Source organism: Ovis aries, chromosome 14 (genome assembly GCF_016772045.2).
Source record: "Ovis aries strain OAR_USU_Benz2616 breed Rambouillet chromosome 14, ARS-UI_Ramb_v3.0, whole genome shotgun sequence".
Lineage (NCBI taxonomy): Eukaryota > Metazoa > Chordata > Mammalia > Artiodactyla > Bovidae > Ovis > Ovis aries.
The window spans coordinates 52,667,494-52,694,014 of NC_056067.1; the positions used below are offsets into that span (position 1 = coordinate 52,667,494).

The 26,521-nt window shown below is 47.9% G+C and overlaps 1 protein-coding gene and 2 pseudogenes across 2 annotated transcripts in view; 2 read left to right on the top strand and 1 right to left on the bottom strand.

The window, feature by feature from the left end:
* Nucleotides 1–517: 517 nt before the first annotated feature.
* EXOC3L2 (exocyst complex component 3 like 2) overlaps nucleotides 518–26,521 on the bottom strand; it is a 36,673-nt gene continuing 10,669 nt past the window's right edge. Inside the window, exons 5-12 of one of the 2 annotated variants that reach the window (XM_060398714.1) lie at nucleotides 26,161–26,262; nucleotides 25,958–26,058; nucleotides 25,651–25,761; nucleotides 24,050–24,185; nucleotides 21,069–21,191; nucleotides 20,447–20,602; nucleotides 19,556–19,677; nucleotides 518–6,161 (exon numbers count right to left, since the gene is read on the bottom strand). In XM_060398714.1, coding sequence (XP_060254697.1) covers nucleotides 6,128–6,161; nucleotides 19,556–19,677; nucleotides 20,447–20,602; nucleotides 21,069–21,191; nucleotides 24,050–24,185; nucleotides 25,651–25,761; nucleotides 25,958–26,058; nucleotides 26,161–26,262 — 885 coding nt within the window. In that variant the 3' untranslated portion in view covers nucleotides 518–6,127. Of the gene's footprint in view, nucleotides 6,162–16,748; nucleotides 17,404–19,555; nucleotides 19,678–20,446; nucleotides 20,603–21,068; nucleotides 21,192–24,049; nucleotides 24,186–25,650; nucleotides 25,762–25,957; nucleotides 26,059–26,160; nucleotides 26,263–26,521 lie in introns of those variants that run through there. The other variant, XM_027978471.3, reaches the window with a different exon arrangement.
* On the top strand, nucleotides 873–10,268 carry LOC101115058 (retinoblastoma-like protein 1; annotated as a pseudogene).
* On the top strand, nucleotides 3,116–10,268 carry LOC105608489 (retinoblastoma-like protein 1; annotated as a pseudogene).

Consider the following 26,521-nt stretch of genomic DNA (forward strand, 5'->3'; position numbering starts at 1 on the left):
GCCCCCCGCCCCTTACCAGAGTCCTAAAACAGAACCGTTGTTAGGGAGACCGAACAAACAGACCAGTGGAACGGAATTGGTCTCCCAGATACCCGGACATTAGTGACAGCAGCAGCATCTCAACTCTCTGACAGCAAGATGGAGCTCTTAATATGTGCCGCTAAGACTAGATAGACATTTGGAGAAAAACAAATACACACACACACATACATAACATATATGTACAAATATAGCTTGTAGCAATGATAGGTGCACAGTTTCGTGAAATACTAAACCCACTAAAATGTACACAATTAAAAAGGGTGAATTTTATGGTATGTGAATTAAATCTCAATAAAAATACTTTTAAAACAGAGAGCCCCTGTGCATGTATATATATATATTTATGTATAAAGTTGGATTTAGTTCTCACAACATGTACCTGCATAAACTCCAAATAAATTAGAAATCCCTAAATCGCTGTGTGAAAGTGGAAACACGTCAACCAGAAGAATCCATGAATGAATTTCTTTCCATCTTGAAAGTGGGAGAATCTTTTATTAATATTGAAAATTAAAAGCAGCAAAAAAAAAAAAATTGAACTGTGGTTAATGACATACAGGCTGAATTATTTAGGGAAAGTGTACTGATGTCTGCAATTTACTTTGAAATGCATTGAAAAGTTAGATGGATAGAGTAAATAGAAATACAGTTAGACAAATATGGCAAAATGTTGGTAACAGAGTCTAAGTGATAGACACACGTACACCTCTTTCAACTTTCTTGCGTGTTTGAAATTTTCCATAATAAAATGTTGGGAGAAATCCAGGAGCAATCAAGTTAAATTTATAAATAAAACGACTTAAGCAGATTTATAAGTCACTTAAGATGATATGCTTTTTATCACATTTCTGGTGAAGGACAGGCTCGGAACCCTGGAGAAGAAACGGACTTTTTTGAGGCGAAGCGCGGATGTAGACCATCGAAGAGCCGTCGTTCTTCGCCCGCCTTGGTGCGGGTGGTTGTGGGTAGCGCTCAGCGGAAGGAGTATAAACAAGGGCGGGCACCAAGCTGAGGCAGGTGGCGGTGGTGGCGCGATGTGGGTGCCGCTGCGGACGTTTTGTGTCGGGAGCTGAACCTGGCCGAGGGGAACTCAAGCTAACTCCGCCGTCATCCAGGACATCTACGGCCTAGAGGAAGTTACACATTGGTCGGCTTGTTCGTTATCTGTCGCCTGCCTCAAAAGCATTATCCCCACAGTTGGAAACCGTATCTTGGAAGGAAATTAAGCGAAACGCAATTTTGAGGTGTCTACTGTAATTTTCAAAAAATTTGAGCCAATTTTTAAAGATGTGTTTCAAAATCCATGTGAAGCGCCACCAAAGTTACCACGAAGCAGGAAGCAGAGGAGTCCTTGCAGTGTTAAGGAGCTTTTTAATTTCTTTTGGACACTTTGTTTATACTGAGGATAATTTTCATATGATTGGAGATATTTTAGTAAACTCATCATTTCCTTCTGTGCTGCTTGGATCCGATTTTCGCCAGTGACATTATATGCTCAAATTGACGAGACTCCTTGAATTCATCTTTAAAGGTTTACCATCCTGATTTTCGTATTGCTGATTTTAGAGCTTCTGTATAGCCTGGCTGCATCACTGCTGTACTGTGTGAACTATAGCCAGAGGGATAAAGGAGCACTACTTTAAGCCATATGTTTCAAAACTATTTGACAGGAAGACTTTAAAGGAGAGAATGCCTCCTGGGCCTTTCCAGTTTACTGACAATAGCGAAGCAGTGAACACGGAGTGTGAAGAATATGTTTTAACCATTGGTGGTTATGATGAGAAGCTCTTTGGGGGAGAATATGCAGAAGAGGAAATAAACTCCTGGAAGGTTCACTGGTGATGCCCTGTTTGGAAACGGACAACCCAGACTACTGTGGAGTGTAACCATCAACAATACTTTGAAACAAACATTATACCTTCTACCCCACTGACAGGGCAGCAGTATTTAAGAGAAAAAGTAGCAGTCACTAACTCTTGTTGCTTTCAGTCACTCAAAGTGTGAGCTGATTACAGAGTATTGTGGCTGGATTAAAAAATTAAGTAACCAAGTTATAAATATTTTTGAGTCTTGTTTGTGTAATCCAAGGGAAAACATAATGAAACTAGTGAGAGAGACTCTGCCAACACTATACTCAATCAACAGATGAACAGCCAGAATCTTGCATAGACTTTGCTGTAAACAAACAGGAACTTGCAGAAATTTTGTATTATAAAATATGAGAGACTGCAATGGTTCGGGCAACACAAAGACTTCATGGAATAGATATGTCAGTTATTTTAGAGCAGGATATATATTTTTCATCATTCCCTGATGGCCTGTTGTTTCAAAATGGTCCTCTTTGCCTATAGCTCACTTCATACTTTTCTCTGGATTACTGAAGTTTTTAATCTGTGGCCATTTTATTTTTGTAAGGTTATAGAGGTGGTGGAGTGACAATGGCAACAGTGTCAGACTTTATTTTCTTGGGCTCCAAAATCACTGCAGATGGTGACTGCAGCCATGAAATTAAAGGATGCTTGCTCCTTGGAAGGAAAGCTATGACAAACCTAGACAGCATATTAAAAACCAGACATTAACTTTGCCGACAAAGGTTCGTCTAGTCAAAGCTATGGTTTTTCCAGTAGTCATGTATGGATATGAGAGTTGGACCATATAGAAAGCTGAGCGCCTAAGAATTGATGCTTTTTTTTTTTTTTTTTTTTAAGAATTGATGCTTTTGAACTGTGATGTTGGAGAAGACTCTTGGGAGTCCTTTGGACTGCAAGGAGATCAAACCAGTCAGTCCTAAAAGAAATCAGTCCCCTGGAAAGACTGATGCTGAAGCTGAAACTCCAGTACTTTGGCCACCTGATGTGGAGAACTGACTCATTGGAAAAGACCCTGATTTGTGGAAAGATTGAAGGCAGGAGGAGAAGGGGATGACAGGATGAGATGGTTGGATGGTATCACGGATTTGAGGGACATGAATTTGAGCAAGCTCTGGGAGTTGGTGATGGACAGGGAAGCCTGGCATGCTGCAGTCCATGGGGTCACAAAGAGTTGGACACGACTGAGTGACTGAACTGAAGTGATAGAGGTGGTGATCTGCTCAGAACAGGGACTCTCCAGGGACATGGTGAAACACCTGAACAGCATCGAAGAACAGATTTTAGAGAATTTAGTATGGAGTCATGATTCTGCACTGTGAGAGGCTCTCCATGCTTCTGCAAAGTTCCTACCTGTGAAGAAGTTATATTCCCAAATAATTTTGAAACAGGAGGTGGGGGAAATGTACAAGGACATCTTTCCCATGATGCCAGTGTCTCCTGGGTCAAAGAAATGGATGACCTTGTCATCCAAGGGTCAAAGAAATTTGGACTGACAGTGAAAGTCTTCAAAAGGGTAGGGAACTGTTGTCTCCAATTTCTGTCCATGAACACTACAGTTCTCCTACGGCTGGGAGTGCTAAGAGACTTTGTGGGGAAGACTTCCCCCAAAGGAAATGCATAAAGACAGGATCGGAACAGAGGGAACAAAATAGAAATTTGTTCCTTCAAGCATTACTGCTGAAAATATGTCAATTTCACCCAGACAGAGTCTTCTGTTAATGGCCAGAGACATAGAATAGGGACAACAGAACATAAAATTACAATCCCATTGCATACAGTCCAGCAAACGATGCTGGATCGATCGCACTGATATCAGTTTCCATGGATGGGTCAGTCCTTACGCCAAGGAGTGCTCTGCTGTCTAAATCCAGTGCCGCGCCTCTAAGAGTTTGAAAGATATCAACAACATAATAAGGTAAGGTGAGCAGAGAACCAAGAAATGGACGATAGGGACTTCCCTGGTGGTCAGACTCTGTGTCTCCAATGCAGGGGACACAGTTTCCATCCCTGGTTGGAGAACTAAGGTCTTACATGCCTTGGCCAAAAAATATAAAAGAAGCAAGCAGTAGCTATCGATGGTGTTGTAGAATCACCAACCATCAAGAAAATGACGATGTGTTACTTAAATAACTACAGGATGTTGTCAGTGAAAGAGCAGATCATTAGCCCCTCCCCATTTCTAGGATAAAAGCACTTTCAGGATGTTTTGCAGAAAGTTGGGGCTCTGTTTTTCAAAACATTCAGCCCTTGTAAGTAGTAAATATCACTGAGTTACAAGAAAACTTGCATCAAAATTAAGCGGGATTTTTTTAAACATTTGTCCAAAATGTAGTTGCAGATATATTTGAGTTGGATTGCAAACAAATGTTTTAAGTACCTTCTAAACATGTTAATAGTCGTAGTTGGTTTTTTTTTTTTTTTTTTTTGGCTGCACCATGTGGCCTGAAGGGGTGAATCTTAGTTCCCTGATAAGGAATCAAACTCTTGGCTCCTGCAGTGGAAGCAGGAAGTTTTAACTCCTGGACCACCAGGGAAGTCCCAAAATTTTTAACATATTTGTTCTTCGGGTTTTTCAGATGAAGTAAGGAGAAACATCATCATTTTATAGCCCACTTTTTAAAATAATCAAATGTCTTCTCCTTTTAGGCTTCACACTATGAGGGTGAATAATCTGTTTTTGGCAAGTATGCGTTGAGATGCTTATGATGCTTATGTTCCCAGTTTAATGTTGGGCAGCAGTTGGGTCCCATAGCATCTAGGGCAGAGGAGATGCATCAGCTGTCTTTGACCCAGCGTGGTAACTGTATATCCAGGTGCCAGGACCATTCTGGGCTGTCCAGACTCTTCTCATGCCCTTCGTCTCCTTGAATGGAGGTAGATTTATACCTGAACCGCTCACAATCCCCACGACTTACTTTCCAACCCTAAGCCCTCTTAGCCTGGTGTTACAACCTAGCAAGAGAGATACTTGCTCCTTTTTAAAATTACTATCAATTTGTTTTCTAAGCCATTAGCTTAATTATATATGATTATATTATGTCTTATATTTCTCAAAATAGGAAGCTGCTTCTCAAGCCAGTAGAGTAAAATATAGAAAAGAGTTGTTAGAAACTGAATTTCCTATTAGTGAGATAACACCATGATAATAGGGGAGATGTTCTTTCTGAGGTCTTAATAGGATTGTTCATTCTCAGTGTCTTAACTGATCCCCTAAGAATAGTTGACACCTTTTCCAAAACCTCAGTAAATCACCTCATACCTTTTAATTATACTATATACAGCAATGAAACATCTGCATATTACTCCCCTCTCTTTGTTCTCAGCATCATTGCTACTTTGTAAGTTTCCCATTAGGGTTTTTAAAAAGCAATTCTTTTTTTTTTTTTTTTCAAACTTTAAACTTTTATCTTGTATTAGGGAATAGCTGATTAATGGATTTCCCTGGTGGCTCAGACAGTAAAGAATCTGCCTGCAATGCAGGAGCCCCAGGTTCAATCCCGGGGTCAGGAAGATCCTGTGGAAAAGGGAATGGTACCTCACTCCAGTATTCTTGCCTGGAGAATTTCATGGACAGAGGAGCCTGGTGGGCTACAGTCCATGGTGTTGCAGAGTCAGACACAGCTGAGCAGCTAACACACACACACACACATAGCTGATTAACAATGTGATAGTTTCAGGTGAACAGCAAGGAACTCAGCCATACTTACACATGTATTCATTCTCCCCCAAGCCCCTCTCCCATCCAGACTGGCATATTACATTGAGTAAAGTTTCATGTCACGTGTATAATCAATAGTCCTTGTTGGTTATCCATTTAGAACATAGCAGAATATGACCTTCCCAACCCCCCTATTCTTTTTTAATTATTTATTTGGCCGCACTGGTTGCTGTGTGAGGGCTTTCTCTAGTTGCGGTGTGCTGCTTCTCACTGTGTTGGCTTCTCTTGATGTGGAGCACAGGCTGTAGGTGTGGGGGCTTCCGTAGTTGCAGTTCCTGGGCTCTAGAGCACAGGCTCAATAGTTGTACATGGGCTTAGCTGCCCTGCGGCAGTGTGGGATCTTCCTGGACGAGGGATTGAACCTGCGTCTCCTGTATTAGCAGGGAGATTCTTAACCACTGGACCACCAGAGAAGTCCTCCATTAGGGTGTGATCCCTGGGCCCCTTAAGGATGTTTTCCAGGGCTAGGGGTGCAGCTTTCCAAAGAATCAGTTGTTCAGTATTCACTTTTTCTAGTGTGTTTCCAGGATCTAGAATGACATGGATAAACAGTTCTTAATTCTGACAAAATGTTATCAAATTTACCATCTGAGTCACCAGGGAAACCCTACGTATGTTTATTAAATTGCAAACCTTATTTTTTAAATGCAGAGTATTTAATCCTGGCTAATTTGAATTAGTCTAAGATTTGGCTATGAATTAGTAATTACAACAGGAAATTTATTGTTAAATTTTAAGAAGAAAAGTGACATTTTACTTTTCTGGAAATTACATCCTCAGTTTTTGTGTAGTATCTACCTGTTTTATAAGTCAAATAACATTAAGTCTATCTTGAATCCATATAAATCTATATTATACTTTTATTATATCAGTTCAGTTCAGTCGCTCAGTAGTGTCCGACTCTTTGGGACCCCATGGACTGCAACATACACCAGGCTTCCCTGTCCATCACCAACTCCCAGAGCTTGCTCAAACTCATGTCCGTCAAATCGGTGATGCCATCCAACCATCTCATCCTCTGTCATCCCCTTCTCCTCCTACCTTCAGTCTTCCCCAGCTTCAGGGTCTTTCCTGAAGAATGAGTCAGTTTTTCGCATCAGGTGGCCAGAGTATTTGAGTTTCAGCATCAATCCTTCCAATGAATATTCAGGGTTGATTTCCTTTAGGACTGACTGGTTTGATCTCCTTGCTGTCCAAGGGACTCTCAAGAATCTTCTCTAGCACCACAGTTCAAAAGCATCAAATCTTCGGCACTCAGCTTTCTTTATGGCCCAACTCTCACATCCATACATGACTACTGGAAAAACCATAGCTTTGACTAGACAGACCTTTGTCGGTAAAGTTACTATATATATACATACAGAGAGAGAGAGAGAGAGAGAGTGAGAGGGCACACCAAATGACTTGTGGGATCTTAATTCCCAGACCAGGGATCAAACCCGGGTCCACAGAAGTGAAAGTGCTGAGTCCTAACTGCTGGACCACCACGGAGTTTCCAAATCTTTGTATATATTTTTATGTCGTTATAACTGTAGTGTCATTTTCATTGTCAGTATTAATGTGCAAAATGTAAATGAGCATTTGCACTTGTCTTTATAAGAAACTCTGGACATATTTTATCAGATTTCAAGATTGGATAGCAATGCACATAAAATAGTTAATAAAACATTGGAATTTTGAGATTATTGAAAAAGAAGCAAAGTACTTTACTATCAGCAAAGTAAAACTGTGACGATCTCAGAGAAAATATTTACAACTTTTGTCACACAAAATGTTTACCTCTTTATAAGGAAAAGACTAAAAGCCCAATGTTTTAAAATGTGCAGAAGAAATAGATCACAGAGAAACAAATATGAGCCATCATTAACTATATGAAAAGATATTCAACTTCACTCATAATAAGAGCAACTCCAGTGAAAACTACCTTGAAGTGGCAGTCTTCACCTATAAAGTTGGCAACAATTTCTAAGGTGGGAAACGCCTTCTCATGCATTGCTGGTGGATATGCAAAATGATACAAACTCCATGGGGAGACATCTGATGATAGCTAACTAGCTGAACAACATATGTCCTTACTCTCAGACCTAGCAATGCCACTCCCAGGAATATACCTTGCAGACCCATCTCCACAGAAAGAGCAAGCCCTCCCCTTGGGGTCAAGCTTGAACACCTTCAAAGAACAGAAACAGGTATCACAGGCTGGGCCATTCTTAATTTTCTATTTTGAACATTTTTAAGCCTATTTAAATTACAAGACTAGTATCTTTGTTCACTGTTTCATCTAGAGTCACTGCTCATTAATGTTCGTTTAACTTGCTTTTATTTCTCTCCGTGGATATGTGATGATGATGGTCGTGGTGATGTTGTTAATGAATGGGCCATTTGAAAGTAATTTGAGACCTTATGATTCTTTACCCCTAAACGCTCTAGCAGGTAACTCCCAAGAACAAAGACACTGTTCTAATAACAACAATTCAGCGATTGAATTCAGGAAGCTTATAATTAACATACACTATTTTTTAAAAATAATTTTATTTCTTCTTGGCCGTGCTGGGTCTTTGTTGCTTGTTGGGTTTTTCTCTGCTTGCAGAGAATGGGTTGCCGTGTGCAGTTTTCTCATTGCGGTGGCTTCTCCTGTCGCGGAGCATGGTCTCTAGGACTCCAGTAGTTGCAGCTCCCAGGCTTAGTTGCCTCGAGGAATGTGGGAACTTCCTGGACCAGAGATGTGACCCGTGTCCCTGGATTGCCAGGCGATTCTTAACCAGTGCACCACCAGGGAAGCCTTATATATATATCTATCTATCTATCTTTTGAATAAATACCCAAGAGGATTCTAAATCACAGGGTAAATGTATATTCAACTTGACAAGAAAGTGCCAATCTGTTTTTCAAAGTGGGGGTACTATTGGGTTGGCCAAAAAATTCATTTGGGTTTTTCCGTTACATCTTAAGGAAAAATCCAAACGAATTTATTGACCAACCCAATATTTTGGACTCCCTTCAACACTATGTGAGAGTTCTAGCTGCTGCATATTTTTCCAGTGTTTGGTATTATCAGTCTTTTAAAATTTTAGCCTTTCTGGATGTATAGTCGTATCTCTTTGTGGCATTAATTTGAAAATCCCTGGTGATTGTAGATGCTGACTGTCTTGATGTTTGTTGGCCTTTAATATATCTTTTTTGGGGAAGTGTTCATGTCTTTTGCCCATTTTAAAGTTGGAAATTAAAATTTTTTTTCATTATTAAGTTATAAAGATACTTTATATATTCTGATTTCAACCAGTTTGGTGGAAAACATATTACACATATTTTCTCCCAGGTTGTGGCTCACAGTTTCATTTTCTTAATTTTGTCTTTTGGAGGACAGAAGTTTTAAGTTTTGTTAAGTTGCATTGATCTAATGTTTGTTTTTTTTTTTCCTTTTATGGTTAGTGCTTTTAATGTCTTGTCTAAAAACCCTTGCCTACCCCAAGTTTATGAAAATTTTCTCCAATTCTTTTTTTGAAATTTTATAGTTTTAGAGTTTATATGCTAGGTCTATGATTATATGTTAGGTCTCTGATTCATTTGAGGTAATTTTTGTGTGCACTGTGAACTGGGTTCAGTTTTATTCATGCAAATATCCAGTTGTTTCAGGATCATTTATTGAAAAGACTTTCCTCCCCTTGAATTATACTACATGTTTATAGAAAATGCACTATTGTGTTTGTATGATATATATCCTCACTCCAATTCCACACTGTCTTTTTTAAAGTATTTGCTGGCTTACATGTGGCTGCACTGGGCCTTCATTGCTGCGCACAGGCCTTCTCCAATTGCAGCGAGCAGGTCCTACTCTCTGGTTGCCGTGTGAGGGCTTCACGCTGCCGTCGTTTCTCTCGTTGCAGAGCACAGGCTCTAGGCGCTAAGGCTTCTTCAGTTTCGGCACCTGCATGGGCTGCATAGTTGTGGCATGGGGATAGTTGTCCCTCGGCATGGGGGCTCTTCCCGGACCAGGGATCAAACCGTGTCCCCTGTATGGGCAGACAGATTCTTCAACTCTGAGCCACCAGAGAAGCTCCAGTACCACACTGTCTTGATTACTGTAGCTTTAAAAAAATGATTGACGTATAGGTGATGTACAGTGTTATAAACACGCATTCTTCTTCATATTCTTTTCTGTCACGGTTTCTCACAGGGTGTTGAAAGGAGTTCCCTGTGTCACACGTCGCTGTTTAACCATCCTACATACATACTGGTTTGTATCTGCTAATCCCAGACTCCCAGTCCTTCCCGCCTGCACCCCTCCTCCCCTTCGGCAACCATATGTCCGTTCTCTGTGTCTGTGAGTCTGTCTCTGTTTCACAGACATCTTCGTTTGCGTCATGTTTTAGATTCCACAGATGAGTGATATCATGTCATTCTGACTTACTTCGCTTAGTATGAGAATCTCTAGGGCCATCCGTGTTGCTGCAGATGGCATTCGCGCATTATTTTTGTGGCTGAGTAATAGTCCACTATGTATATACACTGCATCTTCTTTACGCATTCATCTGTCGATGGCTGTTTAGCTTGTTTCCATGTTTTGACTGTTGTAAATAGTGCTGCTGTGAACATAGGAGGACATGTATCTTTTCAAATTATACTTTCTTAAAGCAGCGTTTTGTTTTGTTTTTTTATATCCCACCTCTGGATCCCTGATGTGAGCCCTGCCTGAGGGAGTGGGCCAGTTGTGTTGTGGCAGCAATCTGCTGTGCCCTGGGGTGCCCTGGTGGGGTGTGGTGGTGGTGGTTTGGTTGCTAAGTTGTGTCCGACTCTTGCGAGTTCATGGACTGTAGCCTGCTGGGCTTCTCTGAGCATGGAGTTCTCCAGGCAAGGATACTGGAGTGGGTTGCCATTTCCTTCTCCATTATAGCAGTGCTTTTTTAGTTTTCAGTGAAAATTTACTCCTAATTTCGTTCCCAGGCGAAACTTACTCCTAATTATTACTTTGTATGCTTTTGTAAATGGAATTATTTCTTAATTTCTCTGTTAGACTGCTTATTGCTAGTGTATAGAAATACAACTGGTTTGTGTGTGATGATTTTATATCCTACACACTGCTGAATTCATTTTTGGTTCTAATTTTTTTTTTTATTCTTTAGGAGTTTCTACTTATAAGGTCATGCTATTGCAAATAGATTTTATTTCTTCATTTCCAGTTATTTCTTTTTCTTGCCTTTTTCTAGAAGCTGGAACTCTAGTACTATGTTGAATAGAAATGGTGAAAGCAAATATTCTCGTTTTGATTCTCATCTTAGGGAGTTTCAAAAAGATTGAAAGTTTTCAATTTTTCCCCATTGCAGGTAATATTACTTATTTTTTAATATATTGGCTTTATCATATTGAAGAATTTCCCTCCTGTTCCTAGTTTATCTATTGCTTTTTGTCATAAAAGGTGTCAGTTCATGTCTAATTCTTTTTCATATCTCCATGAACATGAATGCAAAAATAATAAAATATTAGGAAAGCAAAGCAAGCAATACATAATAATAATACATCATAATCAAGTGTGTTTAACCTTAAAAATTCAAGATTGTTTGAACAATCGACCATCAATCTAAGTAATCCATCTTCCATTAATAGAATAAAGAAGAAAATAGTTTAATTACCCTAAAAGATACAGGAAGAGCCTCAAGCAAACTTTATTTTCCATACAAACCTCTCATCATGCTGGGAATAGAAGGGATCTTCCTCCTTCTAATATGGAGCGCCTATGAAAAGCCTACAGTTAACATGATATTTGGGCTTCCCTGATTACTCAGCAATAAAGAATCCACCTGCCAATGCAGGAGAATCAGGTTCCATCCCTGGGTTGGGAGGATCTCCTGGAGAAGGAAATGGCAACCCACTCCAGTATTCTTGCCTGGGAAATCCCATGGACAGAGGAGCCGGGCAGGCTACAGTCCATGGGGTTGCAAAGAGTCAGACAAGACTTATCGACTAAACAACAACAACAACATGATACTTAATAATGAAAGACTAAATGCTTCCCTTCTGGGCCTGGGAATAAGGTGAGAGTGTCAACCTCCAGTCTTGTATTAGTTATGTTGTATTCCACTGGGGACTGAACCTACTGGACCCAACTTAACTGGTCACCTGTTGACTGTTGTCCATCGTTGCCACTTTGAACAGCGTAGCAGTGTCTGTCTTGCACCTGCGAGAGTACTGCAAAGGGACACATTCCTAGAAGTGGGGTTTCTGCGTTCAAGGGTATGAGCATTTTAATTTTCCCTTTGAACATCGTTCCATGTATTACAAGGTTATTTAGGCAAGACTACAAGAAAATTTGGGGGAATCTATTGATTCCATTTTCTTCCTCAGGCCCTCTAGGGTATTATGACCTGCCAGATGGTATCCGTGGTCCAGTGGAGGGTTGGATCTCAGAGCAGGTGCCTCCTCCTCCAGGAAGCCTTCCTGATTCCCAGACAAAGTCAGGGAAACTTTGAACTTCCCCTAGAGAGCTCCCCAACTCTAGCCTTGACCACTTTGTATGACAGACATGTCTCCCCTCTGGACTGTCAGTTCCGTCAGGGCAGGGCCAAGGCTGTTGAGGTCACTACAGTGTCCCCAGCATCACCCTGTACAAGGTTGGGTGTACAAGATGAACTCAGTGGATGAATGGACAGAATGAGTGAATTTATAGCGACAGAAAGAGAGGGGACCCAAGATGGGGACAGGACTCAGCTTCCAGGGGCTCAGAGAGGTGGTAGGGAGGCTCAGAGGGAGAGGTGGAGACTTGAGGATTGGAAGGGGGCTTCCAGAAGGAAGCAAGGCCACGAAGAGAGAGACAGCCAGAGAGGGGTGGCATCTTAGGAAGAGGCATGGGGACTCAGTGGCGACTGGGGGTTCGAGAGAGCTGTTAAGGCTGGCAAGGATGACAGGTGCTCTGATGGGGGTGGAGGTTACAGAAGGCCTGGGAACTGAGGCTCCTAGACAGGATGGGAGTTGCGTAGGTTCCCACCTTCTTCCTCCTCCTCTTGCAGATAGCGGCAACCAGGCTTGCCTCCTCCAGCTTGACCACCTGCTCGGTCATGGAGGCCTTGGGAGGGGCTCAAGGGCTTTGCTAGGTCAGCACTGGACACTGTTGGTCTCCCCCCAGGCCTTAGGGGCCTCTTTCACACTGTCTGGGTGCTTTGATGGGGCTGCCTTAGACATAGGGCTCAGTGGAAAATGACTAGGCATGGGTGGGCAGCTCATCAGAAAGGCACTGGGTAGAAAAGGAGGGTCCCACCCAGAGTGGGAGGGACGGGTGCGGGAAGACCCAGGGTGGGGGTGGCTACTGACCCCGGGCCCTCTCCTTTCCCAGAATTTCCTGCCCTGGTGCCTTTATGGTCCTGGCTGCAATTTCACATTTTGATGAAGCCGAATGATCCTGTTTCCAACTGAACCAAGCCCAGTCCAAGGGGAGGGCATGGCCCCCTGCCTCTCTTTCTCTCATCTGGACCGTGGCCGTGGCCCATATGGATAAGCCCCTCCCCAGCCTCCCCAGCCGGCGTCGTCTCCTTTCTCCCCTTCCCAGGAAGGCGCTGCTCAGCCACTTCCTGGCTGTGTGACCAGAGTGTCCATCAGAGCCTTGGGGACCTCATCAGTGCACCAGGAACAATAACACCATCCATCTCCCAGGGGTTGACGGGGAGGCTGGCCGTAGACCAGGCAGCGAGGCACGGGTACAGTGAGTTAGGCACGTGCTTGGCCTGGTGCACAGCAGGGCCAGCAGACAGTGACTGAGAGCTGTTGGAATCTATTTGATTGGGGTTTAAATCCCAGCCACCGCCTCTGTCCTAACCTCTGAGACTGCTTCCGGCCTGAGAGGACCAGTCCCTTCTCCCAGGGCCAGGGGGTGGTGCCATGAGACACTCTGCATTTAAAAAAATTTTTTTTATTTCTGTCTTTGTTTAGGCTGCACTGGGTCTTAGTTGCGGTATGGGAACTCTTAGCTGTGGCATGTGGGATCTAGTTCCCCGAACAGGGACTGAACCTGGGCCCCCTGTACTGGGAGCAGGGAGTCTTACCCACTGGTCCACCAGGGAAGTCCTGAGATGCTCTGCATGTAGGATACTTTCAGGGAGCCCCTGACACAGAATAGGTAGGTACCAAATAAACAGTTACCACCCCGCCCCAGTCCCACAGTCCAGAAATCAGCTCTGTGTGAATCCAATCAGTTAAGGGTTTTCCAAGCACTCCCCCTGGGTCAGGATCTGAGCCAGATTTCTCGCACACAATCTCCTTGGGAGCCTGGGGTGAGTAGGTGGGGTCTTGCCCCTGGCACTCTTTGGATGATGATTTGGCATTTTTTTATTACTTTTTTGACCGCACCGCACAGCACATGGGATCTTAGTATCCCAACCAGGAACTGAACTCATGCCCCCTGCGTTGGAAGCGCAGAGTCTTCGCCACTGAGCCACCAGGGAAGCCCCTGGATGGCGACTTTAGTGGCACTCCTGTCTTCGTCTGGGCCTCTGTTTCCAAATCTGCAGGTTTGCTGAGTGAATCCTTGGGAGCATGGCACTCGGCATGCTGCAGGCGCCACATTAACGCTGCTGTTAGGACTCTTCTCCCGTTTTACAAAAGTGGAAACTGAGGGCATTCCCTAGTGGCCTAATGGTTAGGGCTCCTGGGTTTTCACTGCTGTGGCCTGGGTTCAGTTCCTGGTCAGGGGACTAAGATCCTGCAAGCAGGCAACAAGGTCAAAAAACAAACAAACAAACACGGTGGAATGAAGCTCAGGGTAAGGTCAGAACTTCTCAGGGAACCAAGAAAATGTTTGTAATCTAGAAAAGAAAAAGTGGAGCACAATACTCATAACTAAAAAGTAGAAACAGCCTAAATGTCCATCAGCTGCATGTGTGCGTGCTAAGTTGCTTCAGCTGTGTCCGACTCTTTGTGACCCCGTGGACTGTAGCCCGCCAGGCTCCTCTGTCCATGGGATTCTCCAGGCAAGAATACTGGAGCGGGTTGCCGTGCCCTCCTCCAGGGGACCTTCCCGACTCAGGGATTGAACCTGCATCTCTTATATCTCCTGCATTGGCAGGAGAGTTCTTTACCACTAGCGCCACCTGAGAAGTCTGTCCATCAGCTGATACATGGATGAATACAGTGAGGTATAGCCGTACAGTGGAATGTGATCTGACAATGAAATGAAATGATGTGGTGACACGTGCTACAACATGACGGATCCTGAAAATACTTTGCGAAGTGAAAGAAGACAGGCCCCCCAAAAATCACTTTTTTATTCACAGTAGCCAAGATATGGAAACAACTCAAATGTCCAGCAGCAGATGAGTGGGTGAAGCCACACAGCGGAATATTATTCAGCCTTAACAAAGAAATCCTTCCATTTGTGACAATCATGATGTGAAGTGAAATAAGCCCATCAAAAAAGGACAAATTCTGCATGATTCCACTTACATGAGGTATTCAGAATATTCAAACTCAGGGGGTGAGGGAGGGACAGACTGGGAGTTTGGGGTTAGCAGATACAAGTGACTACATAATAAAACAGGTAAGCAACAAGGTCCTACCATAAGCATAGGGAACTATATTTAACATCCTATAACAAACCATAATGGGAAATATGAAAAGACTATGTATATAGATATGTGTAACTGAATCACTTTGCTGTGCAGCAGAAACTAACACAACATTGTAAGTCAACTATACTCTTCAATAGAAAATAAGAAAAATGAAAATAACTCAGAGTCATCAAAGTAGAGAACAGATGGGATGGGGGAGGGGGGAGAGTTGTTTAATGAGCGCACGCTTAGAGTGCAGAGATCTGCTGTTCAGCTTTGTGGCGATAGTTAACAGCACTGTATTACGCACTGAGAAATGGGTTAAGTGGGTAGATCTCACATTGTGTTCTGAACACCCGTACGCACATACACACACACACACACAAAGACTCCATTTTCTGTGATCCCATTTACACAAAAACGTTCCAGAACATGCAGATCTCCAGAGAGAAAAAGGAACCCAGTGGTCCCCAGGGCCTGAGAGGGATAGAGGGGTTGGGTTGATGGTTAAAGGGGTGCAGGGTCTCTTTAGGGGGATGAAATGTTCCCAAGATTGACTGCAGAGGTGGCTGCCCTGAACTGTGCACTTTTAAATGGATGAATTCTCTGCTGTGTAAATTCTATTTCAATACAGCCATTTTACAGTGGGGCACCAAACTCTCGAAAAAGAATCCTACCAAACTGAGATGAATACATCTTTCATTAAACGTCCACAAACTGCAGCCGGTTCATTCCTCAACTCCCCACTTGTATATCCATGACATTGAAAGTATCACTTGAGGATGTGAGGTGAGGGGCATATATCCTCTGGACATCGCACCTTGTCCTGGGCAAAGAGAGGTTAAGCAGTTCCTCAGAGAGGGACAGGAACTGCAGCCCAGAGAGGGTCAGCTTCCTGCCTGGCATCACACAGCCCTGGGGCTCCAAGAGACCGTCAGACGTCAAACGTCAAACGTGAGTTCAAATGTGCATGAGGTTCCAACCCCAGCCTCCACTCTGACCCCTGGCTGCCTCCTCCTTCCGACTTTGCAGAAAGAAAAAAAAAAGCCATGCCAGGAAGCATCCATCATAGCCTGTCCAACTGGGCCGGAGGGGTAGGGGTCAGCAAGGAGGTCACCTCAAGGTCTCCGTGGGGACTAGGATCCGGCGGCAGGGCTGGGGGTGAGAGGCTGGAATTTTTCCCACCCTGAGATTTTCCTGCGTCAACCCAGGAGGGCGCCCTGGATGCCGCCAGCCCTGCCCCCAACCTCCTTCCTCTCTTGATACCGCTTCCCGCCTGAGGATGGGGGAGGGGGTGTGTGCCAAGGTGGGACCACTGGGCCCAGGAGAGAAGGCACTTGGGGATGGACAAAATGAGGGTCGCTGGCCCAGAGAGGCTGAGGGCCTGCCGTAGAGTCACGCAGCCTCGGGGACCTGATGTAAATGGGACGGCAGGGCTGCTCCCGTCCTGCAGGGCCTCCCGCGGCCTCCACTGCTCTGCCCAGGAGTTGGACCCTAGCCCGGCCTTGGGTGTGTGAGAAGCCCTTGGCCCTGGGCCCTGCCCCAGTCCTTCCTCCCCCCACACACTGGGGACTCAGCCCTTCCTTGTGTTAAATAGAAACCTCTTTATTCTAAGTATCGTACGTTCCTTAATACATTGGATTGAGGCCAGACCTTGAGGTGAGGGGAAAGGGGGGGGGCCTGGGATATTTGTGTACAGCCTTCCAAAACGCCACCCACCCCATGCTGGGCTGGGGAGCTGGTGCTGGGAACGGGCTTCATGGCCTTGGGAAAGTCCTTGCTCCTTCTAGCCGCTTTCTCCTTGGAACAGGGAGTTTGGGGGTAGGAGAGAAGACCGCTAAGGATCTTGCCAGCCCAGGCGTCTGTGGTGCCAGGCTAGGAGTCGAGTCGGGGCCGGGGGGGGGATGGTCTGTCAGCAGCAAAGATGGGGGGCACTGAGGTGGGGTTGGGAGAGTCTCAGCGTCGGGACTGGGGCCGCCGTAATGGAGACGGAGCCGGAGGCCGAGGCCACGGCAGGCAGGCCAGCCGGGAGAGGGTGAGGCGGCCCAGGAAGAGAGGGAGGCTTAGGCAGACAGGCGGCCGGGGCACGGGGATGTCTGCGAAGAAGGCACGGTCCCGAGGTGGGGACAGGGCTGCCACCTCGCAGAGTTCCAGGTCCCGGGTCACCGCCAGGATCTCCTGGCGGGCGGCCGTGTGGCGCAGACCACGGATGTCAAGGAGCGTTGCCACGTGCTTCTGCCTGGGGGCGGAGGAGGGGACAGGTGCATGGGGGCCTCCAGATATACTCCCAGCCCACCTGGGATACCCACCCTGCCCCCCAGCCATCTCTTCCAGAACTTGTCTTAGCTCTGGAACCCCTTTGCTCTCTCCATATTCCTCCTCCGTATCAGTTCCCCCCAGATCCTCCCCACCAGCTCCCCTAGATCCCACCAGCCCCCCTCCAGAACTTCCCTCCCAACCAGTTCCAAATCCCCCTACTCACAGTGGATTCCAGAACCCTCACCTCCAAAACCAGCACAAGCATCTTCCTCTTCACCCCATATCAGCTCTTGATTAAAATAACCTTCCATCTCCACCCCTTCAGGAGCTCAGACCGCTCCTGAATGACCATTCTGCTACTCTTGCGCCTGTTTCAGCTCTGGACTCTGTAGCAACCCTTAACTTCACCTTCACTTTCATCTCACACAGCTCCACATCATCCCTCAGATCTAGCCTGGAAGTGCTCACCCCCATCCCTATCCTAACCCTCACCTCACCCCAACACCCGGTCTAGAATATTCTCCACCACTGCTGTTTGGACTCTCATCCAAATTCAACCTCTGTACACTCACTTCACCACTAGCCCATTCCTGGAATTGTTATCAAGCAAAATTCTCCCCCAGAACCCCAAATTCACCTTGCGGACCCTCACTCCCACCAGAAACTCTGTTGTCAAAACTAACTCTATTCCACAACCCTTGGCCCTAAATGCAACACATTAGAACCTCCCCTTCACCCGATCTCAGCTCTAGATCCTGGATCCAAAACGCAATTCCAGAACCACCATATTTCAGTTCAATATCCTGCACCCAACATTCATTTCCAGAACTTTCATTTCAAACAAGGTTCTGGGGTCTTTACCACCCCCTTCAATCCACCTCAGCATCTTCACCTGTCCACATTCCAAATTCGAAATCGCCATAGTTCCCAAACACTAATCTAAAATGGGACTCAAGAACCTTCCAGCTCAAGTGAGCTTCAAAACGTGGCCCCCTAACTCAGCTCTGGAACCCCTCCTCCCAGGCCAGCTGGAGACCTTTCAAACTTGGATATGCAGCTGGTGGGCTGTATATCCAAGTTCAGATTCAAGTTCAGAAGCCCCAGCTCAGCAGGAATGCCATGCAACTCTGGGATGCTGTGGTTTCCCAAGGACACAAGTCCCCCGCCTCACAACCAGAACTATTCATCGTGAATCAGCTCCAGAGTCCTTACCTTCAGCCCCAAGTCCTGACCCTAAACCCAGCGGTACGCTGGGGTCCTGTGGGGTGTGTCTCTCTGAATACAGAATGTCTGTCTGCCCAACGCTGTGGGACTACCGCCACTACCACCACCTTATGCAAGCGGCAGTGTTGTGCGGTGGTCAGGAGTACCAGCTTTAGGGCCTACTGCCTGGGTTCAAGTCCAGACTTTGCTGCTGACTAGCTGTGACATTTGGTGTCAGCTAGTTAATCTCTGCCTGCCTCCAATGGTGCTAAGCTCTCAGAACAGTGCTTGCCTTTTACCTGCAAAGAATTTCTAAAATAGCTTCCATTCTAAAATAACTCTTACTTATAGAGCGAGTGTGTGTGAGGCTGTTTTAGGTCTGACCTAAGGACTCAATAAACAAGAACTGGTGGTGTTACTGCTGTTACCACGGAGGATGGTAAATCATCCCTCGCTAATCATGAAAAGAGAACTATTGTCCCCATGGATCAGAAGCGGGAGACTGAGGCTCAGAGAGGATCACAAAGGAAAGAGTCCATCAGGACCTGAGCGGCCCCTGCCACTATCCCAGTGCGTGTGCGCCCGTGCGCCCCTGCGTGTCCCCGAGTCCCCCGCGGCTCCCCTGATGGGCCGGCCCTTCCTGCCGGCCGGGCGGCCCCGCGGCCCCCCTGCCCCGGGCTTCCTGTGACTGCTTGTTTGTTTGTGAGCCCTGGTGGCGGCGGCGGCAGCGACGGCGGCGGCAGAAGGAGGGAAATCGTATTAATAATGCCCTGGTTTCCAGCAGGAAACGGCCGTCAGACACGCTCGCCGCCTCCCTCCCTCGCCCAAGAGGCAGGAAACGCACGGACGGATATGCCAGGGCTCGCGGGAGACCTCGGCCCTGCCGGCGGCAGAAAGGGCCAGGGCGGCCGTGGGGGTGGGGATCTCACCTGATGTCCGGGTAGTCCCGCACCAGCACCCCCACCTCCATCTGGATGCTCGGCGTGTCTTCCAGGCGGAGAACTTCAGCCAAACGGGGCACCACGGCGTCCAGCCACGAGGCCTGGGACTCCTGCAGTTAAGAGAGGGCCCCGGGCTCACAACCTCGCCCCCAGTCAACGCTTACCCTTTCGTAACCACCCTCTCCCGAGGCCCCGCGGTTTTCTCGTCGGTAAAACCAGGCATAGGGCGGGCTGTAGTCAGAGATTATCTGGAACCTTTGGAAATTTGAAGGAAAATCCGTAATATAATCTACTGTTTGTAGATAATTTGGGGCTCAGGGACAAAATGTTAGCATTGGGGGAAACTGGACAAAGTATGTCATTGATCTCTCTCTGCACTCTTTCTTATAACCCCATGTGAACCTACAGTTATCTCCCCACAAATTAGCAAGAAAATTCCAAGGACTCTAGGTTAGAAACTACCCGGATAGCCTGGGTGAGACTCTTCCGGTCTTGCTGATTGCAACTGGGTACAAATAAGATTTGCTGATTTTAAATGCTCGGATTTGGGAGCGCTCAAGTCCTGAGTTTCTGTCACATTTAGCGACTCTCTGTGCTTGTAATAATAGCTAATGTTCAGGATTCCAGGTCCTAAGCCCCTTTAACTTATCTAATCGCCACAACAACGCATAGGGACCATTTTTTTCTCATTTGAGCCCTGACTGAGCTCTCGCCGCCGGGAGAAAGCCGACTTTTTACCCGCAGAGGGCAGAGATCAGAGTGTTACAGTTGGGTATAAGTTGGGTGGGGTCTCATTCTAAGCCCCCGCCCCCGGCTATCGAGTCCCCAGATTCCCCGTTTTCCTGGTTTCGGAGCCCCCCGCCCTCTGACCGCACTGACCAGCCGTCGGAACAGCCTCTCCAGCTGCGCGGCGTCCTCCCGGAGCCTTCCGGCCACGCGGCTGCGGGTCCGCGCGGAGCCACAGCGCAGGCGCCCGCGGAACAGGGGCCGCACGTACTCGACGAGCGCCCGCCGGTGCAGCTCGGCCACCAGCGCCTGGGGACCCGGGAAGCCGCGAGGGAGTGTGAGCTGTTGATGACCCTCTCTCCCCGCTTCCCACCCGCCCGCGCGCACTCCGGGTACCCAACAGGAACCCCTCCCCGCCCCCAGTCCCCAGGCAGTCCTCCTGATTCCTTCTGGGGAACCCCTGACCTGCTCCCTAATCAGCCCGCGAGCCCACCGGCCCCCAAAGGATGCCCCATCCCAGCCTTCTCCGGGTTTCTCCGGAGCTCCACTCCCAGAGGCCCCAACCCTGCCGGCAACCCCCTCCCCCGCTATACCCCAAACCCGTTGGCGCCCTCCGCGCAGACCCCAGCTTGAGCGCCACCTATCTCTCCCTGATAGAGTTGCTCCCCACCTAGAAGAGGCCTCTCCCAGCCGAGCACTCTGGCTCCCCTCAGCCCCTCGCCCCGCGGCCGCCCGGGTTCCACCCCGCACCCCTCCCCCGCCCAAGCAGACGCACCTGGTAAGGCTCATCCTGCATTCTGCGCAGCGCCAGGGCCTTAGCGCCCAGCGTGCCCACGATGCCATCCAGGGCCTCCGAGCTGTTCAGCCACTTCCTGCGCATCAGCTTGCTAAAGTGCGGCTGGGTGGGAAAGAGTGGGCAGAGGTTCAAGGCTCGCCTCCTTTCCACCCCCTTTCTTCACTTAGCAATTCAATATTTGTTCCCCAAACTCTGCTCCTGCACAGTGCTGGGGATACAGCAGTGCCAGAGACAGTCCAGCCCTGCCTCCCTGGGGCCTCACAGTCAAGAAGGGGAGACAGACCCATTTACAGGGGATTAGGAGATCCAGAGGAGAATGGCTGAGTCAGCATAGAGAGTCAAGAAGGGCTTCCTGGAGGAGGGGTCCCCAGAGCTGAGGCGCAGAAGATGGTCACTGTTAGCCAAGTGAGGAGTGGGAGAGGCAGTAGCTGAATCCAGGGGAGAGCCAGTGTGAGGAAGATTCAGATTTTAGATGGGCTTGCAGGTCAGAGGGCCAGAAAGGTCAGTGTGGCTGGCAAAACCATCTAGATAATTCACAGGCCCAATGCAAAGTGAAAATGAGAGACCTTTGTTCAAAAATAATTGCTTAAGAGGCAGCAGAGTGTTAAACCAAGCTAAGGGCCAATCTAAGCAGGGAAAGGAGTCAGGGTTAGCAAGGAAGGGGAAGGTCATGTATGACTGCCCAGTAGACAGATGGGGCTGGCCAGGTGAACGGAGCAGAACACACAAGCCTCCCGGGCTGTGTGAGGATCTCCAGATTTCTCCTGAGGGTACTGGGGAGCCATGGAAGGTTCTGAGCAGGAGAGGGAGCAGATCAGCTTTGTGCTTCACCGAGATGGCTGGGACAGGGCAAGACTGAGGCAGAAATGGGGGGTCTGGAAGGAGACGGAAGGGATGAGGAGGAGGCAAGGAGAACACAGGTAGCAGATGCATAGGACGTAGTGGGTGGTCGCCTGTTGGGGGAGGGACGGGAGGCATCTGGATCCTGGAGGTGGGATGGGGAATGGGTCTGTCCCTGAGATGGAGGCTGGGAGGAGCGAGGGGAGATGCTGCTGTTGGGTGGACACTGGGAGCAGGAGGTCCCCAGACACCTTTGAGGTTGGTGCCCATGAGGGCCCGAAGCAGGATCCTATCCCATTCGGCCCTGCACCCCCTTCCTGCTTTCTCATCCCACAGTAGCCCAGTTTTCTGATCCTCCAAAAATGTGGGCTTTTGTTAGAAAGCAGGCGTGTGAATCAAACGAGCCATCACTCTTAGTACAGCACTCGACTCCAGAAGTGTTGCTGTTGCTATGAACTCTGCACATTTACAAAGATCACAATGATCAGTACCCGAGAGCTAAACACTTTATGGCCGCAAGCCCATTGCTTCCACACAGCCATCTGAGAAGGCTGTGCTCATTTTCCAGATGAGCGAACAGCAACCCCAGAGGGAAAGCCATTTGCCCAAGACCCCCTACCTGGAAGTGGTACCGCCAGGCCTGGAATAAAGACTGTACCTAATTCCTCCATCACACTCACTTACTTTCATTCCCATACTTGTCCATTGAGTCATTCAACAAACATTCTCTGAACCTTTCCTGCATGGCCCAGCCCTGCGTGGATCACTGGGAACACATCAGAGAACTCTTGGGGACACAGCGCAAAATGAGATAAACAAAACTCCAGGCGCGTGATCATCATAAGCCTTTGGGGGGAATCTGAATTTTGATTGATATGTGATGATATTAAGGACTGATTGTTCCATTTGTTAGGTAGGAGAGTGGCAGTGAATTATGTTTTGTTTTTTTTTAAAGGCCGGATTCCTTATCTTTTTGGAGATACAGGTTGAAGTGCTGATGGATGATGACAGGATATCAAGGATGTGCTTTAAAAGAAACCAGTGGGCAGGAGAGGTAGGGGAAAGGTGGAGCTGATACTTGCTGGAGCTGGTCCACGGGAGGTCATTCTGCTGACTTTTGTGTATGTTTGAAATTTTCCATTACAAGAAAGTTATTTTAGAAGCATTCCAACAAATCCTTGCCCTTGAGAAGCTAACATTCCAATGGGAGGAGACAGATTGGAAAAAAAAAAAAAAAGCAAAGGATATAGCATGGCAGGTAGTGATAAGTGCTTTGGAGACAAACAGAGCTTGGGGCGGGGGGGGGGGTGAGGGAGAGTCTCAGGGGGCTTCTATTTTAAATAGGACAGTCAGAGCAGGTCCTTCTGAGAAGGTGACATTTGAGTCAAAACTTGAAGGAGCTGAGCGAGGGAGCTCTGGGCCTGTTGAGGGAAGAGAAGTCCAGGCAGAGGGACCCTCAGGTGCAGAAGTACTGAAGTTGGAATGTGTCTGACACGTTAAGGAGCAGCTGGCCTGGCGGGTGGCTGTGGCTGGAGTGGAATAAGCAAGGAGGGAAGCGGGAGGAGATGAGGTCAGAGGGGGAATGGGCAGACCATCCAGGCCCTTGGGGGGCCACAGCGAGGACCTTGGCTTTTGCCCAGAGAGAGCTGGGAGCCATGGAGGGTTCTAAGCAGAGGTGGGACACAACCTGATATACAACGTGGACTGAGCACCAATTGCAAGCAGGGACACGCACAATGCTCAGTTCTGTTCCCCAGTGTTCCCACCAGCCCCCCACTCCTTCTGAACCTTGTCCCCTCTGCACATGTGCAGGAGCCCAGAGATGAGTAAATGGGGCTCTTGGAACTAGGAGAGGCTGGGCAGGGATTTGGGGGACCTCGGTGACGAGGAGCTCCACCCAGTCCCCAAGGCCCCTTCCTGCTGATGGCCATCTTCCCCCGACCATGTCCTCCTGCCTCTTCCTTCCTGCACCCCCTACCCCGCTAAACCACCCAGATATAGCTGTTACCCCACCCCACCCCCTCTGCTTCCCGAACACTGAGTCATGGGCTGAAAGGAGCTGCAGGATGAGGTGGGGGCGCCCCCTTACCCTGGCCCCACCCCAGCCCATGGCCTCTCACCTGCAGCTCCTGGAACAGCAGGTCGGTCAGGATGCGGTGGCAGAGTCGGATCACGCGGTCCAGAGCGCTGGCGGCCGCTTCCCGGGCTGGCTCACTCTCAGGGGGGCCCACTCGGGCCAGGCGCTCCGCCAGAGCCCTGCAGGGATCCATGGAACCAAAAGTCACGGACCCAAACATCTCAGCCCAACTGTCTGGACCTGTCTCCCCTTAGACGGACCCTATTTTGTGGGTCACAGGGGTGACAGGTCAGAGGAGGAGCTGGTGGAAGTCAGGGGCTCTGGGGAGGGCCTGGGTGGGAAATATCGGGGGATGTCTGGAGGGTTGGGGATTTGGGGGGCTCTGTGGACTGTCTGGGAGTCTAGGGGGATGTAGTGGGGAGGAAGCGGTCTCTCTGGGTCTCTTTGTCTTGGTGCTTTCTGGGTGAGAGTGGGGACACCTCCATCCTAAAAGTCTGTGATTCTAAAGGACTATAATTCTAAAATGCTACCTTTCTCGTTTTCTGTCATTGTAACAGTTGATGGCCATCTCCATCACTGAAAGGAGAATAACCCAGTTTGGAGGGCATTTGGGACTTTCTGCCCAAATTCCAGCAGACTCCCTTCTGAGAACATATCCCCGAGTCCCCAAACTTGTGCCAAATTTTTCTCTACAAAAGGGTGGAGGCCACTGTCCACCCACTGCGGATAGATTAAATGAATGATGTCAGATCCAGACAGTGGACAACACTTCAGATATGAAAGAGGAATGTGGGAACTCTTCAGGTGCTCACAGAAAGACCGCCAAGGTGTAAAAGGGAAAAGGACAGAGTGTGTTCAGTATTCTACCATCTGTATTTTGGGGGGAGTCATTCCCCTTTTTTTTGGCTATGATGCAAGGCATGTGCATGTGGGATCTTAGTTCCCCACCAGGGATCGAAATTTCGTCCCCTGCAGTGGAAGCACAGAGTCTTAACTGCCAGGGAAGTCCCTGTATTTCTTTTTTTTTTTTTTTAAAGGGAAGAAATAATATGTATGTACATAGTAATATATTTACTTGTGTATGTTTGAAATATGCATATGCACACACGTCTCTGCATATGAATGAAGCTTGCCTCTGCATATATACATTTATTTACACATATTTACTGGAAAATGTATCAAATAACCCTGCAAAGACATAGGAGACGTTAGTAATAACTTGACCAGAGAAGTAACGGAGGGAAGCTTTTCATTGTATGCCCTATTGTATCTTGAATGCATTCCCGATTTAAAAAACTCACTTAAAAAAAGTCAATAAAAGGGGAAGTAATATAACTGAATCATTTTGCTGTACAGCAGAAATTGACACAACATTGTAAATCAGCTATACAAGTAAGACAAAAACATTAAAAAAAAATGTAATTCCTAGAGTCTGGCTTCTAGGTTCCTGGAATTCCAACACCCCCAGGTTTCCATTACTCTATAATCTAGTGGTGCTGCGGTTCTTTCTAGGACTCCCAGGTCCTAGGATTCTCAGGTCCCCTGTGTATGCCTCTCGGGGCCACCGCACCCAGGATCCAGGCACTCCAGTTGAGCTTGTCACCCTGGACTGGCATCTCCCCCATACCCTGTGGATGCTCTCACCTCAGAGGGGGGCCACAGTTGACCAGGGAGATGGTCCTGCTGATGTAGGTGTCGGGTGGCAGCTCGCGGACTCCTGGGTTCTCATGGAATCGCTCCACGCGCTGCTGGAAGCTGGTGGGAGGAGAAATGGCAGACAGATGGAAGCACTGCAGGAAAAGGGTCCCTGGCTGGGCAGTCAGCCCAGCAAAGCCTGTGATCCCTACAGAGGCGCCCCTTTCTGCCCATCTTGACTCGATTCACTTTCATCTGTCCTCTCTCTGTTGGATCCCGGGTCCAGATGCCCACCCCCGTCCCCAGTCCTCCGTACCTCTGCAGGAACTCCGCCAGCCCTCCTAGGCAGCAGTGGGCCATCCGCTCCCCAAATTCCTGGCTGATGCGGGGCGCTCGCTCTGTGTGTTCTTCCAGCAGCTGCATGGTCCGGGGTGAGGGGGTGTAAGGAGGGGGTGAGGAGGGAGCCAGGTCCCAGTGGCCCGCCCCAGCTGATTCGCCCTCTTCTTCCCCGCCCCGTACCTCACACACGTCCTGGGCCAGGTTGCTGGACCAGTCCTCCGTGCTCCCCCAGTGCTCCCCGTCCTCCTGCAGCACTCGAAGCAGGGCTGCCCTCGTCTGAGCCTGGAGGAGGGCAGAGGCAGGCGTCAGAACCCCGGGAGCCTCTCCCACAGCAATCCCCATACCTTAGGCCCCAGCAGGTCTGGAGTCTACCTGTGAGCTCATCAGGGCAACACTGGAGAGAGGGGCTGGCCCAGAAAACTGCCCCAGCCCTTTCCATTCCTAAGCCTATAGTTTGGCACCTGATATTAAGAATCTGTGGTTTTAAGGCACCCCCATCTAATAGGCAGAGGGCTTGAGGGTTTATTCTCTCATTATCTGA